The following is a 19002-nucleotide window of genomic DNA, read 5'->3' on the forward strand; positions in this document are numbered from 1 at the left end:
ACACTGAAGAGCCCATAAGGGATATGGGAGTAGGGTAATGGTGGATTGGAGGCTCCCTGGTGATAACTATCGGAGAGGGAGAGCACCCTAGATAGGCCAATGGTCTGAACAGATGGAGTAAAGCCACGGGAGCGAAATGATCTTCTTTGTTTTGAGTCTGGTGGAGAACTCCAAAGCATTTGGCATTGTCCAAGAACTGAGTGGGTAAGGGAATCAGGGAGGATACAGATCTGCACAGTGGTGGCTGGTATGGATAAACCTGGATGGTCAATCGAGGGAGGCATCAGTGAGGAAGCCAAGAGACTGTGCTAAGCCAATCAAGGCCATGTAGTATATATAGAGTTAGATCCATGTGGGAAACACTTAAGACATAGTTTCCCAAACTGGAATCTGAGGACATACAGGGTGGCCTTGGGCAATTCCGGGGTGGGTGGGAGTGTCTTCAAGTTTATCTGAAGAAGTACCGCTGTAGGAAATAGGTGTCATTTTATGAAAAGGTCTTTAAGTGACTAGTCTTTGCTGTTTTGGAGTTTCGTCTTTTCGCCCTTTAGTAGTTTTGATTACCCAGAAGGTATCCTATGGTGCTATCCTAACAGCAGGACGGTCATGTCAGGATGCTCTAACCTGAGGGATGATGAGGGTTCCAGCTGAGAAGTAAACAGATGTGTATGGAGAGGTGGAACGAAGAGTAAGGTCTACGGGAGTTGCTTCTGAAAGAGGAGACAGGTTAGGGGAAGCTCTCTCAGGGTCCTCCTGAACCTGAAAGGAGGGATGACCCTCAAGGACTCTGCTCTCTCCTCTGTCCTTGTCTAGGCATTTCCCTCTTCCCCTACGGGTCTGAAGTCGGAGACCAGAATTTGTTTGCCAGGACTGTGGATTTTAACTCACCAATCTTCAAGATCCTGATTGGCTTTCCCCTCGGTTCCTCCCTGCGGGATTCCTTCTACGTGAGTCTCTGACTGTAGCCTTGGGTCATGTCTGTGGCCTGTGTTCTTTGTTCTTTTGGGCCCTGTTTCTCTGCAGAGATGGCCCATGACAGAGCAGAAGAAAGAATGAGGTCACTTTGCTGTACAACACTTTTGTAGCCTTCTTTTATGTCAGAGTTTCTAGTTGTGGGAAGCCATACCTCCCTTCCCATGTGGAAAAAACCATCCTTACCCTGGTAAAAGGGATCCTGGCTGCTTCACAGATTTTTTTTTTTTAAACTGAGGAAGAAGCTAAGCTTAGAAACTTGATTGGTTCTCGCCATTTCTATTTCCCTGGGTTACTTCCTGATTCCCTGGGAACAGCAAACCTGGCTTTTCTTGCCCTCAGGGACAGGAGTAGGGACACCCAATGAGAGCTCAGCACAGTAAGGGAAATGAGGACATTGACCCCTTTACCCTCATCTGATATGTCACAAGCTTCAAGAAAGGGTGAAACACTTTACCAAGAAGGCTTTGCTCTGAGGCAAGCCTGGATGCAGGCCGAACACCGCCCACTATTTTGGACTGATGTGGGAATGTCCTGATAGGGATGAGTATTTGTGAGGTTGCTAAGTTTTGAGTTCTCCTGGAAGGCTAAAAAGTGCACAAGGGGGCCGTCAAGGTTGATACCTCAAACCCTCTGCACAGATGGGCTTTTAAGGGGAGCTCTTCCGAGGAACTGGTCCTAGACTAGGATAACCCTTCCCTCATCCCTCCCTAACCAAGAACCCTTGTGCTCAGGTTACAGATAATGGTCAGATCATTTTCCCAGAGTCAGACTATGACGTCTTCTCCTACCCCAACCCACCTCAAAGAGGCTTCACCGGAAGGGAGCGCGTGGCCATGGTGGCCCCGTTCTGGGCTGATGCTGATTTCTCTAGCTCCAGGGGAGCCATATTTTACCAGGTGAGTCATTCAAGTCCTTGGCAGTCAGTAACTCCCAGCATCCTGCCTGGAGGGATCAAGGTCATGTCAAGAGCACATCAAGGTCATTGTATCCCATGGAATGTGATTTTCATGGAAAGGGACTGAAGTTTAAATACAGGGTGCAGAGGGAGCTGAGGAAGAATGCTAAATAGACTCTGGAACACCCTACTCCAACCATGTAAGGACTTGCAGGTGACAGGGACAGAGGTTGAGTCCAGCAGAACCCTGTCCTAGACGCACCAACACTCCTGAATTAAGTTAATAATGCCAGCCTGTGAACGTGCAGAGCAGAGGCTGTCATAGCAAATACATTTTGTGTGCCTGCCGCTGACAAAGCTCTACCTAGGTTTCAAAGATGGACAGACCTGCATCTGTCTTTAAGGAGTTACAAGCTAGACATGGGAATGTAAAAGTAGACACAAATGGTCATACCATGCAAGCTGTTTTAAACTAAGGGATGTATCAATTCAATTCCAGAAGGCTTGGCTTTCTGGATAGAGCCCCTCTAGTTCACATGTCCCAGATTCTCCTTGATTTTAAAATCATAAGGGTTTGTAAAAATTCACACTTGGGAAAAAGATGTACCGGTAGACATGGGCAACGAAGTGATAAGCATCCCCATGAAGGAAGCGGGGACCCCTTAGGGCAGCAATTTTCAATCCTGCTAATGCTGTGAGCCTTTAATATGGTTCCTTGTGTTGTAGTGACGCCTAACCATAAAATCATGTCATTGCTACTTCATACCTGTAAGTTTGCTACTGTGATAAATCATAATGTAAATATCTGACATGTGACTGTTGTTAAAGGGTCATTTGACCTGCCCCTCCCCGCCAAAAGGGTCACAGCCCTCAGGTTGGGAATCACTGCTTTATGGGCATTTAAGGGACCCTCACTTCCTTGTTCTTACCTACCTTCCTTTCCTAGGAATATGTCACATTTTACAATGAACACCATCAGCTAATCCGGGAAGTGGAGACTTTGATTAATGATTTCACAAGTAGCTGGGGCTACAGAGCCAAGTGGACACTGAAGGTCACCTGGGTCAATGTTCCTGCCTATACTGCCCAAGAGAGCTTTGGGGTGAGTGGATCATGGAACGGCTCCTGTGGCCCTTTTGGGAGTCGAACATACCATTATCCTATGTGGGAGCTATCTTTTCAAGACCACCCTGGCTGGAGAAAAAAATTGCTGCTTATAGTATCCCTCGAGAGCATGGTCTACTGAGTGCCCACAGTGGGCCAGGCCTGCCTTACGTCAGAAACAACAGCTGCGTTTACAGGCAAGAATGTCTGGTGACTGACGACTTCATATGCCTTACACGAGTCAGTTTTCCTTTGCTATAGTGAAATATCAGTACGGGGCACTCAAACAGTTTACCAGCTACCTACCTTGCATAGATAGGGCATGTGTAAGTCCTCCATACCACACAAGTGGAGGGGACACCTGGACAATGCCCTTACATGTCCAGAGGGAGGTCCTCTCAGCTCTGCAGTTATCTAGCCTCTCAGGTTCCTGCATCTCTCTTACAAGCCTTCTTTTAACTGGATTGCAGCCCTTTAAAAAAAGATTTATGTATTTATTTTATGTATATGAATACACTGTAGCTGTACAGATGGTTGTGAGCCTTCATGTGGTTGTGGGGAATTGAATTTTAGGACCTCTGCTTGCTCCAGTCAACCCCGCTTGTTCCAGTCGGCCCCTCTCGCTTGGGTCAACTCTGCTCGCTCAGTCCCTGCTTGCTCTGGCCCAAAGATTTATTTATTATTATACATAAGTACACTGTAGCTGTCTTCAGACACACCAGAAGAGGGCGTCAGATCTCATTACCAGTGGTTGTGAGCCAACATGTGGTTGCTGGGATTTGAACTCAGGACCTTTGGAAGAGCAGTCAGTGCTCTTAACCACTCAGCCATCTCTCCAGCCCCAACCCACAGCCCTTTATTTCCTCTCCCTGAAAAAAAAAAAAGTTACAAGGAAGGAAAATAGGGCATGCTAAGATCTTCTGCACCCAGGGTAAGTGTTACTCTAATCACAGCAAGCACGCAGCAGGTGCAGCCCAGATGGACCAGGAATAGGTGACGTCCCTGTGTCTGCTCAGAGGTGTGGGAGACACCAGGGAGGAAACCTCAGATCTCTCAATGACATCTGTTTGTCTCTCCCCAACTTCCAGACCAATACCTACCAAGCCATCCTCTCCACAGATGGGAGCAGGTCCTATGCCCTGTTTCTCTACCAGAACAGTGGCATGAGGTGGGATGTGACCCAGGAACCATACAACCGGGTGCTCATGGGCTTCTCCAGGTAAGACGGGATGGGCTTGCCGTCAGCACTGGACTGCGAGAGCTAAGTGTGCCCTGCTCACACTCCTATCCCGTCCTTGAATATGTAGCTCTTCCTGATGAAACCCCCCCACTCATCCTGGCACTGTCCCCATTCCAACACTTGTGTACCGGAGTCCTTTAACCTTTGACCTCCTTGGTTTCTTTCCACTGACATTAGCTGACTTCTCAGCTAGTAGCCACTTATTATACCTATTACGACATATACATTATTTATTTACTGTTTGTTTTCTTTGGTGATCACAGCCACCAACGATAGTTGACAACTATCCTACAGATAAAACCCTTATCCTATAGGTAAGGAAACCTAGGTTCAAGCAGATGAGTCATTTGCCCAAAGTCAGAGAGTTTCAAAGTGGCAAAGTGGGCATCAGAACACAGGCCCTCCAGAGTGGAATTTGTGATCCACGCAGGTTGTTAGATGGGAAGGAGGTGAGGAGAAGGGCCGTGGCTGGCTGTGGCATGATCTGTTACTGGGTGGTTGTCACAGATGGGTTTCTTTTACATTAGGGTGTGTTCGGCCTGCCTAGCATGGCTTTGACTGACTTTTGATGTGCAATGAAGGAAGAAAGCATGTAATTACTCAGGCAGCTAGCAATTCCACACTGTCCTCAGTAAACCCAACTGGACATCATGCATGTATTTGTCCTCTAGCCTGCGTGACTATAGAGCAAAGACCAGGAGTCGCTTTCTGTGGGCATGCTCCTGTAGTAGCAGTGAGGCTGCTGCTGCAGACTTCCTTCCGTCCTGGACCCACACTGTGACAGTGGAGGTGGTAGGCCCTTCAATGTGGTCTCCACTCAGATGTGAGAGATTTACAAATGTCACTGCATTGAAGCCTTAGACGACGGAAGGCTCTTTCACTCAGATATAAAACCCCCAAAGTCAGACCAGATCACCGTTAGTAAGTGCAGAATCAAGGGCTGAAAGTGACTGCCTGACCCCGAAACTGACCTGGAAGCACCTCCTGTAGTATGTCCTTAGATAGCATCAGAGGAAACAAAGGAAAATCTGGCCTCAACTCTGTGGCTTCCACACCGGGTGTGTACTGAGTGAGCCTGCTGATGTCTCCCTGATGAGATGTGGGATAACACAGAACCTCCCCACCCCCACCCATCTTCTCTTCCTTCTCCCCCTTGGGACTGGCACTGTGATTCAATCTGAGCTGCTCAGCTGACTGAGCCATGGGCTACCAGCTGCTGACCGGGAGCTGGGATGACTGACAAACTCAACGAATGAGTAGCTTTCAAAATGAGAGCGAAGAGCTTGAGTGTGACCCAGAGGCCTGAGTCTTTCCTTTGCCTGCAGTGGAGATGGGTATTTTGAAAACAGCCCGCTGACATTCCGGCCAGCAATGGAGAAGTACCGTCCAGATCGATTCCTGAATTCCAAATTAGGTAAAAGTGCCACCCACCACATACGAGCTGGCTTCAGGCTTCCCTTGCCCTCTATACCATATGCCATGACAGTCCTAGACAGATGTAACCTCTCCATCACCCCGAAGAGCATCCTGCACAAACCAGCCACCTACAGGTGCATCCACAGTTAATCCTGCCTGGACCTTTTCATACTCTCAGCCCCTATAAATCTTATTCTGTAGAAGAGACAAACCCAGAATGTCTGTCTATCTGTAGGCACCCTGGTCCTGGAGTGGGGATGACAAGGTCACTGCAGGAAGGGAGATAGGTGTGGAGTTAGGATAACACATATAAATACCCAATTCCAGAGCTGGAGTAAGATCCTTAAAGATATCTAGCAGGAGACATTGCAAAGGGCTGGCATTTACTCGGTCAACATTTATTGAGCATTTACTATCTGCCAGATGGTAGGTTAACTGACAGAAAAATGGAGAGAAAGAGGATGAAGGCCAGCTATGTTGGCTCTCAACAAGCATTCACTATGGTGGAGACCCTAGTGTCCAGAGGCAAACTGTGGGGCTTCCTCTGAGACTCAGTCTAATATAGAGAGGTTCCAACAGGAAAGAAATGTCAGCTTCCAAAATGTGATGGAGAAAAGGGCATGCTAGCCTTCGGAAGAGGTCAGTCAGGCAGATGCAAGTGTGAGTCCAGGTCTAGTTGATCTGGGACAAAGAAGTTTGGCAATCAGGCACGTAAGTTGGGTCAGATGACAGGTGGGTGCCACCCTGTGGAAGAGCATCTCTGTTACATCAGGGATCTTTATCAGACACATCAGCTGTGTCTTAGGATATCTCATGGAGTATGTGTATGTGTATACAGAGCATTACAAGGAATGTTATTCTTCTGAAAACAGTTGTTTCATTCATGTGGATATAGGGTTGAAAATCTCCTACATTTGATCATATTTTGTTCAGGGGTGGGGGAAGTCTCTGGAGTCTACTCCTCTCCCTAAAGTTGTGTATATAGTATGAAACGTCCAATGAGTTGAAGGTTTAAACTTTACAACCCCGCTGAAGATTTTTCTGGTTACTTCTCCCTTTCCAAGATGGTGTCTGGGCCCAAAAGAGGCTTCCCCAGACTCACAGTGATAGAGTAAGGCTCCGAGAGCATGCCAGCTTCTCTGTGGCTTCCAGCTAGTTTCTGGGCATGGACCTCTGTCCTGGTTGTTTTGGCCACTGAAAGGGAAGGGGAGGGTGCATCATGAAACCGAGTGTCTGGTGGCTTGACTGGGTGGATGTCTTTAGGGGAGGAAGTGAAGCGCTTTGGGAAGTAGAAGGCATGACCTAGAGTGATAGCGAGCTAGAGCTAGCAAGAGAGAGAAAGCAAGAGGGAGAGGGAGAGGGAGAGAGCGAGCAGAGAGAGAAGGGGGGGGGGGAATGAGAGAAGATAGGCAGGTCAAGTTGGATCATAGTAATGCCCCCTGCCCTGCACCTGTCCCAGAGTTTTGCCCTAAGGTCCAGGATTTGAAGCATTTGGAGCTTATGTGCAAGGTGGTTTGGAGAGAAATCACTGCCATTCTGAAGTGGATCCCCTCCTAGGAAGCGCTGTCCAGAGAGGCAGGACATGGATGGAGGATGCAGCCAGGAGTTTGCGTTGAGTCTGAAGCTGGAACTGAGCTTGCAGCCTGTGTTCTGACATAAGCACTGCTTTCCTTGTTCCTCAGGCATCCGGGGACTGCAGGTCTACAGGCTGCACAGGGAGGAGCGGCCCAACTACCGGCTCAAATGTCTGCAGTGGCTGGAGAGTCAGCCTCAGCAGCCCAGCTGGGGCTGGAGCTCAGTTTCCTGCCCTTGCTCCTGGCAGCAGGGACAACGGGACTTTCGGTTCAGGCCCATCAACCCAGGTGATACTTCCTTCCTGCCCTTGACAAGCCCACCGGCCATCACCTCTGCTCACACCTGTCCTGCCCTCTCCCAGACACGCTGAGCCCCTCCCCCCACAGAGAGACAGCACCACACACACACACACACACACACACACACACACACACACACACACAAACACAGCCCCTCCCGCCTCACCTGTCACAAGCTCCTGGACCTGAGGATGTCTGGTCTCTTTGCAGGTTGGTGGGACAGGCAGCTGTGCAGCTTCTCCTCCGGGCGAGGGGGTGTGTGCTGCAGCTATGGTGCCTGGGGAGAGTTTCGAGAAGGCTGGAGAATGCACAGTCCTTGGCAGTTTGGTAAGTATCTTCCTGGAGACCTTAACCCCGCCCGCGGCTCTTCTCAGACAGGCTATGGGACCTTCCGGATGAAGCCTCTTGATCCCAATGCTTCCCAGATGCTTTCTCTCTGGTCCCAGTCCCCTGATCTTGAAAAGTTCAGAACCTGCCATCTTCCTTGTAGTCTCTCAGATTAGGACAGAATGTGTCTTCTATCTTCATTTGGCCTTGTGCCCTCAGCCCAAAGTGGAGAATCTTTCTAGGCCAAGGAAGAGGGCCTACTTTGATGTTATCCTCTGGTCCCATGATAACAGGATGTTTTGGGGGAAAGACTTAGAATCACCTCACCATAAAGACCTTCCAAGGGAGCCAGGGTACACAGAGGTAAATAGAAAAGGGTGGCTTGCATCTGCCCACCCTGGGGACTGCTCTAGTCTCTCGTATCTTCATGCCATCATCTCTGTTCTCCCTTCTGCTGGCTCTCTGAGGGCTTGTACTATGTGCTATGTAATAACCCCACCATTCGTTCAACGAGGACATACAATGTCATTTGATCATTGGTCACTGGCAGCCATTTGGGCGCAGAAGGATATGTACTGTGCCACGCCTGACTCCTCTTGCTGCTGATATCACCATACTCTTCCAAACATGCCAGTTGCTTCCCCGGGGCCCCCGCCCTCTGACAAACTGTCCTTCTTCACAGATGAGGAGCAGGAGGCACAGAACTGGTGCTGCCAATGGAACGACAAGCCCTCGTTCTGTGTCTGGTACCAGCTTAGGCGGCCCCGTGTCAGCTGTGCTGGGTACAGGCCCCCACGGCCCGGTGAGCATCATGGTTGGGGTGGATTAGCAAGGGGCCAACTTCCTAAACAGAACTGCAGCCACAGGGATGATGTTGACAGGTCTTGCGTGAAGCTAACAGCAAACAGGGACTTTGGACATGGCTTTTGCAAAGGGATGAGGACTGAGGCCAGGGACTACAAGGGAAGAGGACTTTGGGGGTAGATTCTGGATGCCTGGAGAATTTGCCCAAGCTCTAGCCAACTAAGATGGAAGTCCTTACCTGCTGGGAGTAAGAGTCCATGGCCCTAATTGGCTAGCATGTAACCTCCTTTCTTTTAGCTTGGACATTTGGTGATCCCCACATCACCACTTTGGATAATGCCAACTTCACCTTCAACGGGCTGGGAGACTTTCTGCTGGTCCAGGCCCAGGACAGAAATTCTTCCTTCCTGCTGGAAGGCCGCACTGCCCAGACTGGCACTGCCAAGGCCACTAACTTCATTGCCTTTGCGGCTCAATACAACACCAGCAGCCTGAAGTCTCCCATCACGGTAAGTGAGGGGTACCTAGGGTATCCTTGCAATCCCTTCCCCAGAACCCCTTAGAGACCGTCAGCTGGACACTGGAAAAGGAAGAGTACAAAGAAAGGAGGAGAGATTCACTGTCTGCTTTTCTCACTGTTGTGCCCAAGTACATGACAGGGAGCCACTTAAGGAAGAAAGGGCGTGCTGGACAATTTCCTGTCGCTTCAAAGTAGGAGTCAATGGAGAGGAGGGAACCTCAATTAAGAAAATGCCTCCATACAGTTGGGCTGTAGACAAGCCTGCAGGACATTTGCATGATTAGTGATTGATGGCGGAGGGCCCAGCCCATTGTGGGCGGTGCCATCCTTGGCCTGGTGGTCCTGGGTTCTATAAGAAAGCAGTCTGAGCAAGCCATGAGGAGCAAGCCAGTAAGCAGCATCCCTCCATGGCATCTGCATCAGCTCCTGCCTCCAGGTTCCTGCCTGGCTTGAATTCCTGTCTAGACTTCCTTCATATGCACAGTGATGTGGAAGCATAAGCCAAATTAACCCTTCCCTCCCAGGGTTGCTCCAGTCCTGGTGTCTCTTCACAGCAATAGTAGTAACCCTAACTAGGGCAAAGGGTTTCTTTTGATTCATGGTTTATGGATGAAGTCAGCACATCATGGCACCAAGAGTATGTGAGGAGGCTGTGACATATTGTGTCTGCAGTCACAGTGGGAGGAATGCTGGCACTCAGCATTCTTTTTATTCAGTCTGGGTCTCCAGTCCACGCAACAATCCTGCCCACATTTGGAGTAGATCTGCCCTTCTTTTCAGTTAAATATCTCTGGAAACACTCACGCAGGGATAACCAGAGATGTATTTTCATGGTGATCCTACATCCTGGAACAAAGGGACACATCTATAGTGGAGAGAGCAGAGTAAAACCCAGAAGTGACAGGATTACGATACAGTAATAGTCATCTCTTACTGTTTGGCATTGACACAATCACTGGGCTACCGGTGAGCTTTCAATGTCACTGTTGTCTTATGACGCAGTGGGGACAAGGGTACTGTCTGCTCCACAAGGCTGCTGTGAGACAGCCTGGCCCCCACTGCACTCTCTGCCCATGATAAGGATATGTCTGCATGTCTGGCCTCATTTCCAGGCCTCTGCTGTGCCTGCTGGTTGGGCTTAGGCCTCCTCCAATTCTTTCCCAGGTTCAGTGGTTTCTTGAGCCCAGTGACAAAATCCGAGTCGTATACAATAACCAGACTGTGGCCTTTAACACCAGAGACACTGAAGGTAGGCTCCGTAATGTCAGCATGTACCCCACTCTACATCCTCAGTCCCCGGGAGTGGTGTGCTCTGGGAGGATAAGGATGGGAAGTTGGGGTAGAGGCTACAACAGCCAGAAGAAGAGAATGTTTGCCCCACCTGCTGTCCCTAAACTGCTCCACTGGAAGACCTTCACCCAGCCTGGGCATAGAGCTTTCCACGTTTCCTACCCCAGAAGGGAGAAGGGTCTAGAGGTTGGTCTAGATGGTGTGGAGCCGTTAATTGAGGCATGGTCAGGATACCCCAGTGCCCTCTGTGTCATGAGTCACTGCTGCCGAGTCTAAGCGGGGGCATGCCGGCTGCTGTGTCACTTGTTGGCCTGTCTTCCAGTCTTACCCATATTCAATACCACCGGTGTTCTGCTGACCCAAAATGGCTCCCAAGTCTCAGCCAACTTTGATGGGACAGTGACTATCTCTGTGATTGCTCGCTCCAACATCCTTCATGCCTCCTCCAGCCTATCAGAGGAATATCGAAACCACACAGAGGGCCTTCTGGGTAAGATGCAGAGCTCAGACTATACCAAGGCAGCTATCCCTCCTTTGGACTTCCCTGCCCTGCCCAGTTCTTCCTCAGTCCCCTAGGGCACAGAGAGGGGCTGCTTCACACACTGTTTAGGCTAATTTCCTGCTTGGCATTTTTTTAAGGGAATATGAAGGAAATGCTATGGGGAAAGTGGCGGCTCAGCTTTCTCCTTCCTCCCCTCCCCTTCCCTTCCCTACTTTTCCTGTTTTTAGTCTTGTCTCCTTCCTTCCTCCCATCTTCCCCCACATTCTTCTTGGCTTTCTTCTCCTTTTTTAAAGCACAATGGCAGGGTATGAGTGCATGGTCCTCTCCCACCTCCTGGAACCGACCCTAGGCCTGGGACAGTTGCAGCTGCCCCATTGAATGCCCCCGGGAGAAGGTGAGCCTGTGGTATCGAACCTCCTGCTCTGTCTCACAGGAGTGTGGAATGACAATCCAGAAGATGACTTCAGGATGCCCAATGGCTCCACCATTCCCTCAAACAGCTCTGAGGAGACCCTTTTCTACTATGGAATGACATGTGAGTCTGGGGGTCCTCAGGCCACTGGGGCAGGTCAGTGAGGGAGCTGCTGTGTTGTCTCCCTTATGCTTGTAGGATCTTATGCATCCTTGGGAAGGTCTGAAGACCTTGCCACTGTCCCATGTCTGTCCCCTGCTCCCACCCTAGCTGCACGTCTCTTCCAGGAAAGGAGGAAAGGAGTGGGTGGTCTTCACTCACTGAAGCAGGGATTTCCAGACTCTGAAATTATCCTGTTCCTACCAGCTCCCAGGCCACCCCCTTACGCACAAAACCATATACAGAGAGCTAGGGGTGGGCACAAGTGAAATATGACTGGTGTCTTATACCACCCTCGTACCTCCTGTGTTACAGGGCACGTCAACGGAACAGGCCTCCTTGGGATAAGGGCAGACCCGCTGCCTACCAAGTTCACCCCCATCTTTCTGTCTCAACTGTTGAATCAGAGTGCCTCAGGTGAAGACTTGGCCTCTGGGTGCAAAGGCGACAGAAAGTGCATGTTTGACATCCTGGCCACGGGAAACAGAACTATTGGACAAAGCACCAATTCCATCCTTAATGAGTTCCAACATATGAATGACACCCTCAGTAAGTGACACGAGGAAGGTCGGGGAGACCTTTCCAGAGATGGGGAGCAGGCAAGGACCCCCATTCATGGCATTCCCTCAAGCTCCACGTCTTTATTCCTTTAGTGGGTCAAATCCTCCCAGCTCCCCCAGGGCCTCTGATGGACAGCAAGGGGTTCACTTCCCTTCACTGCCCTATGCACTCTGCCACTACCCCCTTCTCCTCCCCTCCCTCCACTCCACTGGCTTCTTTGGGCTCACTGGAAACTCTGCATGTGCCTTTCTCTTACAAGGCTCTCTCCACAGCCAGCCACAGGCAGGTCACTGCCTTCTTAAGCCCCCAGACTGCCATGTCTTTTATTTCACGTTTATTCACACCCCCTTTCCTGATTTTTTTTTTTTAGCATTTCTAACTAGTAAGAGCATCTTATAATTTATAATTCCCTTAAGCCTCTTTTTCTATCACTTGTTCATTGCTATAGAGATTAGGGCCATCTGTATATCACATGCTCAATACATCTATTGATGAAACTTATTAATATGCAATGGGATGGAAATAATAGGCTTCCAAGATACGGAGCTTTGAGAGAGCTTGACCTCTCTTTCTGGGAAGATGGAATGTCCATCTACATACCACACTCATGGGTTTCAGCTTTTCTCAAGGGCAAGACTGACATCTGTTCTCAAGGCCCAGCGTGGCAGGCATTCTGTTCAGGAGACTAGGTGCTGGAGAGATGGCTCAGCGCTTAAGATCAATGGCCGTTCTTCCAGAGGACCTGGGTTCAGTTTCTAGCACCCACATGGCAGCTCACAACCATCTTTAACTCCAGTTGCAATGGATCCAACACCTTCACACCGACACACGTACATACAAGCAAAAACATTGACGTACACACAATAAAAATACAGTTCTAATTTTAAAAGAATATATACAAAAAGAAAAGGAAAGGAAAAGGGAGTCTAAAGGTTAGACAGTGGGCAGCACAAACCCAACATGCTCGGCACCATTTGCAGAGCACAGAGGAAGACTGAGTTCTGCTCCCAGAGGCCGGCCGCAGGCGTGGTAAGGACTCGGAGGAAGAGTCATGGGGAAAGAGCAGAAAGGGAAGAGTGGAGAGCGCCCTGTGAATAACTAGTCTCCGTGCTTCTCTGTTTCAGATCAGTACCCACCCTCTATCAACTGCAGCAGCAAGATTCAAGCCTACAAGGGGCAGACAGTGACCACTGAGATCACCAGCAACTCTAAGGATGCCACACTCAGCCTCTCCAAGAAATGTAGTGGCTTTAAGCTCTTTGGTATGAATCTTTGGCTGGCAATAGGATGGGAGGAGTCATCTTGGGCTGCCTTACGTCTCTTTATTCTGTACAGTGCCCTGCCTCTTTTTTTTTTAATTTGAATAATCAAGACCAACAGACATTTTGTTCGTTCTTCCTTTCTTCCTTTCTTGTTTTTTTAAAAAAGATTTATTTATTTATTTCATGTATGTGAGTACACTGTTGCTGTCTTCAGACACACCAGAAGAGGGCAACAGATCCCTGTTACAGATAGTTGTGAGCCACCATGTGGTTGCTGGGAATTGAACTCAGGACCTCTGGAAGAGCAATCAGTGCTCTTAACCGCTGAGCCATCTCTCCAGCCTGACATTTTTCTTTCCCCTCCTCTCATCTTGTTCTTTCCCTCTTCTTTTCCCTCCTCCCCCCCCCTCTCTCTCTATCTGGGACAGGTTCTTTCTACAGTAGCCCAAGCTATCTAACCTAGGCAACAAACAAACTTAAGGTTCTCCCAGCTCAGCCTCAGAACAAGTGTGATGGGGGTTTTTAACCAACCTAGAATTACCTGAAAGGGGGGGTGATCTAAAGTGAAGAGTTATCTTCACTAAGGCTGACCTGTGGGCATGTTTGTTGCAGGGGTGAGGGGTGTCTTGAGTGTCAGTTATGGTGACCTATGAATGTGGGTGGCACTGATTCATGGGCCAAGCTTTGAGCTGTTTAAGAATGAAGAAACTGGCAGAGCTGAAGCTGCAAAGCAAGCAGCAGGCAGCATGGGCGAGTCATTCTCTGCTCTTGATTGGATGTGACGATTCCCCCCTCTGTGATGGGCTTAAACCTGGAACCTTAAGTTTAAAGATTTATTTATTATTATATGTAAGTACACTGTATCTGTCTCTTCAGACACACCAGAAGAGGGCATCAGATCTTATTAAGGATATTTGTGAGTCACCATGTGGTTGCTGGGATTTGAACTCATGACCTTTGGAAGAGCAGTCAGTGCTCTTACCTGCTGAGCCATCTCTCCAGCCCCAACCTTGAGCTTTTTAACTTCAACTATGTGCCTCTGTGGGTAGAGGTATGAACAGGTGCTAGAGGTGTTGGATCCCCTTGGAGCTGGAGTTATATAGGCAGTGTGAGGCACCCGAGGGAGGTGCTGGGAACTGAACTCCCGTCCTCTGAATGAGCAGCGCATGCTCTTAACCACTGAGCTACCTCTCCAGCCCCCGAGAAACAGCATTTCTGAAGATTGGTACTCACAGCTGGTCATAGCCGCTCAGGCAGGCAGTCCTTCTGGGAGGAAGGAGATTGCCATGAGACCAAGTCCAGTCTGGGATACAGAATGACACCCTGTCTCGAGAAAAGCAAAGGAATACCTATAGTTCAGATGGGTGGCCCCCTCCCCAAGTGAGTAGCAGTAGGAGTTTAGATAAATTTAACTGAATGGGTAGACTGACTCTGGATACACACAGGTACTATAAAGGCCATTTTACCTCCATTTAATAACATGCAGTTTTTGAGACAAGGTCTCATTAGCTAGCTCTGGCTATCCTAGAATTCACTATGTAGAACAGGCTAGACTTGGACTTACAAAAATTTGCCTGCCTGCCTCTGCCTCTTGGAATTAAAGGTATGTACCACCTTGCGCAGCTATATGCGCCGTTGTTAACCATCATGGAGCATTTACCAAGTTATTAGAATAATCAAGTATGAACATTAAAAAGATGAGTTTAGCCTAGTGGTGGCAGTACACGCCTTTAATCCCAGAACTCAGGAGACAGAGGCACTGAACTCTTGAGTTCAAGGCCAGCTTACAGAGAGAGTTTTAGGTCAGCCAGGGCTACACCCATAAACCCTGCCTCCTTGAAAAATCATCATCATCATCACCACCACCACCACCACCATCATCATCATCATAGTTTTCAGGGCTGGTGAGATGACTCAGCAGGCAAAAGCACTTGCACCAAACCTGATGACCTAAGTGCCATCCCTCGGACCTATATAGTAGAAGGAAAAAACCAAGTTTTGCAAGCTGTCCTCTGACCACCACATGAATACTATGGTGTGAATACATGCTCCCCTATTCCCCACACACAAGATAAATAAATGTGATAAAACCAATGAGTTTAAAGCATTATCATATCTATTAAATGAATAACACACTGTGGAATGAGATCAAAACATATAAATAGCTTCACTGGTACTTTTCGTTGTTTTTATGGCCATTAGCTATGCTTATCTGGTTTTCTGTCTCCTTGTCTGATTTTCTGGATTGGGACTAACACAATTCTTCCCTTCTTAGTAATGGGATCTGAGAACCTGGGCTGGCAGCTGGATTGAAGGGCCAAAGTTGGAAGGGATGGTGACTTTCTTTGCTAAACCAGAATCATCAGGGACCTGTCTCTGGACTCTGACCACCAAACTATCTCCTTTTGCTTTTCTGGGCACGGAGGGGTCACTCCGTCACACGTTCTTTGTTCCTTATGGCACAACCTTGGCATGCAGTGGCATTACACGGCTTTCTGCCACCCTGGGCATCCTGAAAATCGATGGTATGAAGTTAACTCCCTTCCACCCCTACTCTCTGTTCCTTCCAAGCTGTTCTTTATTCTCTGTATTCTGACATTTGATGAGGTATCCCAGGCCTGGAAAGTCAGAGGACGGGACGTTAAAAAGGCAGAAGAGAGGCTGGGAGGTGAAGCCATTCCACACTGAAGTTTGGGGATGTGTTAAGAGGACCATGCTTGGTCCCCATCATGACCCATCCTGGTACAGCCACAGGCAGGGATGCATTCAGGGGCCTCTTCATTAGGGGGTGGGTAGCCTTCCCTTATGTGTATTTCTACCTACACCCAGCATGTTCAGCAGGTGCTGCCTCCCTCCAGCTAGGAGCATGACCACCATCACCCTGGGAACCCCAGCTCTACTCAGAAGGATGCCTGAGGGTGTGGGAAGACCACCTCCGTAGTTCGAGTGTTAGATGCCAGGATGCACTGACCACAGAGCGGAGGGCTCCCCCAGACACTGAGGTCTCCTTTTCTCTGGACAGAAAACGGGAGTTTGCAGTGGACACCAACATCCCCAGAAGCGTGTACCCTGGAGATTCTAGCGAGGGATGTCAGGACTAACTTGTCATGGGTACTCCAGCCCAAGACCGTGGCTTGCTTCTGCAGTAAGGAGGAGCAGTGTTTGTACAATGAAACCAGCAAAGAGGGCAATTCTTCCCTTGAGGTGAGTAGTGGAGGCTGGGGGAGGCGGGCAAGTGGAGGGATGCTGTGTGTGTGTTTTCTCCCGGGGAAAGTGTATCTAGGGAGGAGGGTGGAGCTGTGGTGGGTAAGTGGCGCAGGGGCCATCTTGGGCTACAAACGTGTGTGTCAAGTGGAACTTACATCATTGCCTAGAGCACCTCCCATTCGATCAGTCTTAAAATGTTCACCTCAGCCTTCCCCATGGCTCTCCACCATGGCACTGAGATGTAGGACTGGAAGGCTTACCTGTGCTTCGGGATAGAGGTCTGTAGCCTCCAGTGTAGCTGCCCTGACTCCTTCCAGACCAGGGGACCTGAGCCCACTATGCCCAGCCACAAGAAGCCCTTATAGAGCATTATAGACGGTAGCTCACCTCTCTGTGGGGTTGAGAAGAGGGCGTGGGATGCTCCTTCTGTCTCCCAGCCCTGTTGGCTATTTCCTCAGTCTGAGGAAGTGTACCTTCTTCAGTTTGGAGAAGATCCTCTCCGTCCACACTTGTGGTCAAGCTTCTTGACCCAAGTCCACAGATTTTGCCTTATTTCTGCTTTGCAGTTTTGCTTTTTTATTCCGCCCCCTCTCTGTTTCTCCCCCTATCTTGCTCTACCAAGGATTCCAGAGAAGGAGGTATGCTCTGAGAGAGGCGAAGCTGAGAGCCTGCTACAGGGCCAGGCGGGGGATTGTGTAGCTTTGGGAAGGTACTCACAGTCTTGGCCTGTTCAGGACGGTGCTGGAGGGACTGAGACAGCGGGGCTTCTCATGACAGAAGTGTCAGGGCAGGTGGTCTTCAGCTTGTGGACACCAGCAGCCCTGCTGTCATTCAGGTGACCAGCTGCAAGTGTGATGGGGACACCTTTGGCCGCTTGTGTGAACGCTCCAAGGACCCGTGTGATGAGCCATGCTTCCCTAACGTGAACTGCATTCCTGGGAAGGGCTGTGAGGCCTGCCCTCCAAACACAACTGGAGATGGACGTCATTGTGCAGGTGAGTGTGGGACAGGGCCCTGGCAAGAGGAGGTCCAGGTGATTGGTCAAGGGTCCTGGTGTTTCTGTCTTTAGCAATGTGTCTTTTACCTCATGATAAGAAGCTGTAATGGGGGAGGACTTAGAAAGGGGTGGGAGGTAGTGTGGGGATGCAGGAGAGGATGCAGAAGCCGAGGATGAGCCTGGACCAGAGCAGCCTCAAGACCCTGCTGGAGAAAACATAGGGAAAGACTGATGGATAAGGCTAATTGATCAGAGGCTAGCTAGGCTCTCAGGTACCTGGGCATCTTCAGAAACACGGTGCTCAGGGGCTCTGCCTTTGACAAGTTGGAGAATCTGGAGGTGTTGCTATGGGGACCTCGGAACCTCAGTTTTCCTTTGGGTTCTTTCCTATGCGTCTGCTCCTCTTCCTCTGAGCCAGTGTTGTCACCATGACAGAGGTGACAGTGCAACCTTTCCAATCCTCTAAGGCTGCCAAACACAACCAGGAGACTGGCGCCTTCTGGGTGGGACCAGGAGACAGATGTGAGGGGAGAAGGGGAGGAAGCAGACTGACATCTTTCTCCCACCAGCTTCTGGGTCCCTCTCTGGCGAGGATGCTCTGGTCAGCAAGCCATGCCCTGTGCAGAGGGGAAAAACCACTCACCTGGCAGACAGAACGGTTGCTTTACAGAGACATGCTTGGGGAAGATGTGGGGAAGGCAGTGTGGGGTTCAGAGTAGTGAGCACAATACAGATTGGGCAAGCATTGTCGGGGAGGGAGAACCAAACAAGATATCCTAGAAGATATCCTAGGGTTAGGCTCCAACAGGCGGCTCATTGCCCATCAGCTGCCTCGTCGCGGCGTGGCTGATTCCCCTTCTCCCTTTACAGCTCTGGAGGACTCCTGCCCAAACCGTTCCTGTCCCATGAATTACTGCTATAACAATGGCCATTGCGACATCTCTGAGGCTCCAGGCTGCCAGCCCACTTGCACCTGTCCCCCTGCCTTCACTGATAACCGCTGCTTCCTGGCTGGGAACAGTTTCACTCCCACCATCTCTATGGGTATGGCTAACTGCTCCTGCCAGCCCCAGTCGTCTCTCGTATATGGGGATGATGGGAAAACCAGTGTCTGAGGTCCAAGTTCCTCAAAGGCACAGATCAGAACTGAGGTGGTGAGTTTGGGGCTGGAGGACATGATGAGGAGAGCTCTCCCAGTGTGAACCACCGGCCTTGGTCATCTGCAGAGGACAGACGGAGGCAGAAGAAGCCTCGGCAGTGTAGAGAGAATCTCTTGTGCATCGTGTGGAAGCATCAAGTGTCAATAAGACGCTGTTGGCCTCCTAGCTTAGGCAGGAAATAGGGAGGTAGAAGTTCCAGCACAGAGAGGGGATTTCAGTGGAGAGAGATTTGCTTCAAACTCTTAAGAAGAGGGTGGCATGAAATTGTGGAGAGGTAACCAATCTTGTGGTGAAACT

At 49.7% G+C, this 19002-nt stretch overlaps 1 protein-coding gene and 1 long non-coding RNA gene across 2 annotated transcripts in view; one reads left to right on the plus strand and one right to left on the minus strand.

Annotated features, from left to right (window-relative positions):
* Muc4 (mucin 4) overlaps window positions 1-19002 on the plus strand; it is a 46506-nt gene that overhangs the window by 22486 nt on the left and 5018 nt on the right. Inside the window, 17 exon segments of the mRNA NM_080457.3 lie at window positions 814-947; window positions 1707-1871; window positions 2817-2972; window positions 4063-4193; window positions 5540-5628; window positions 7313-7492; window positions 7715-7831; window positions 8514-8633; window positions 8933-9144; window positions 10320-10404; window positions 10768-10935; window positions 11381-11482; window positions 11834-12067; window positions 13204-13341; window positions 16364-16545; window positions 17384-17543; window positions 18416-18589. Coding sequence (NP_536705.3) covers window positions 814-947; window positions 1707-1871; window positions 2817-2972; window positions 4063-4193; window positions 5540-5628; window positions 7313-7492; window positions 7715-7831; window positions 8514-8633; window positions 8933-9144; window positions 10320-10404; window positions 10768-10935; window positions 11381-11482; window positions 11834-12067; window positions 13204-13341; window positions 16364-16545; window positions 17384-17543; window positions 18416-18589 — 2547 coding nt within the window.
* Gm34825 lies at window positions 772-17397 on the minus strand. The gene is made up of 4 exons (XR_384828.3): window positions 17266-17397; window positions 3281-3446; window positions 1774-1917; window positions 772-1017 (listed from the first exon to the last, which is right to left on the minus strand). It is a non-coding gene; the product is annotated as a predicted gene, 34825 (long non-coding RNA).

This window comes from Mus musculus, chromosome 16, assembly GCF_000001635.26.
Source record: "Mus musculus strain C57BL/6J chromosome 16, GRCm38.p6 C57BL/6J".
Taxonomy (NCBI): Eukaryota; Metazoa; Chordata; class Mammalia; order Rodentia; family Muridae; genus Mus; species Mus musculus.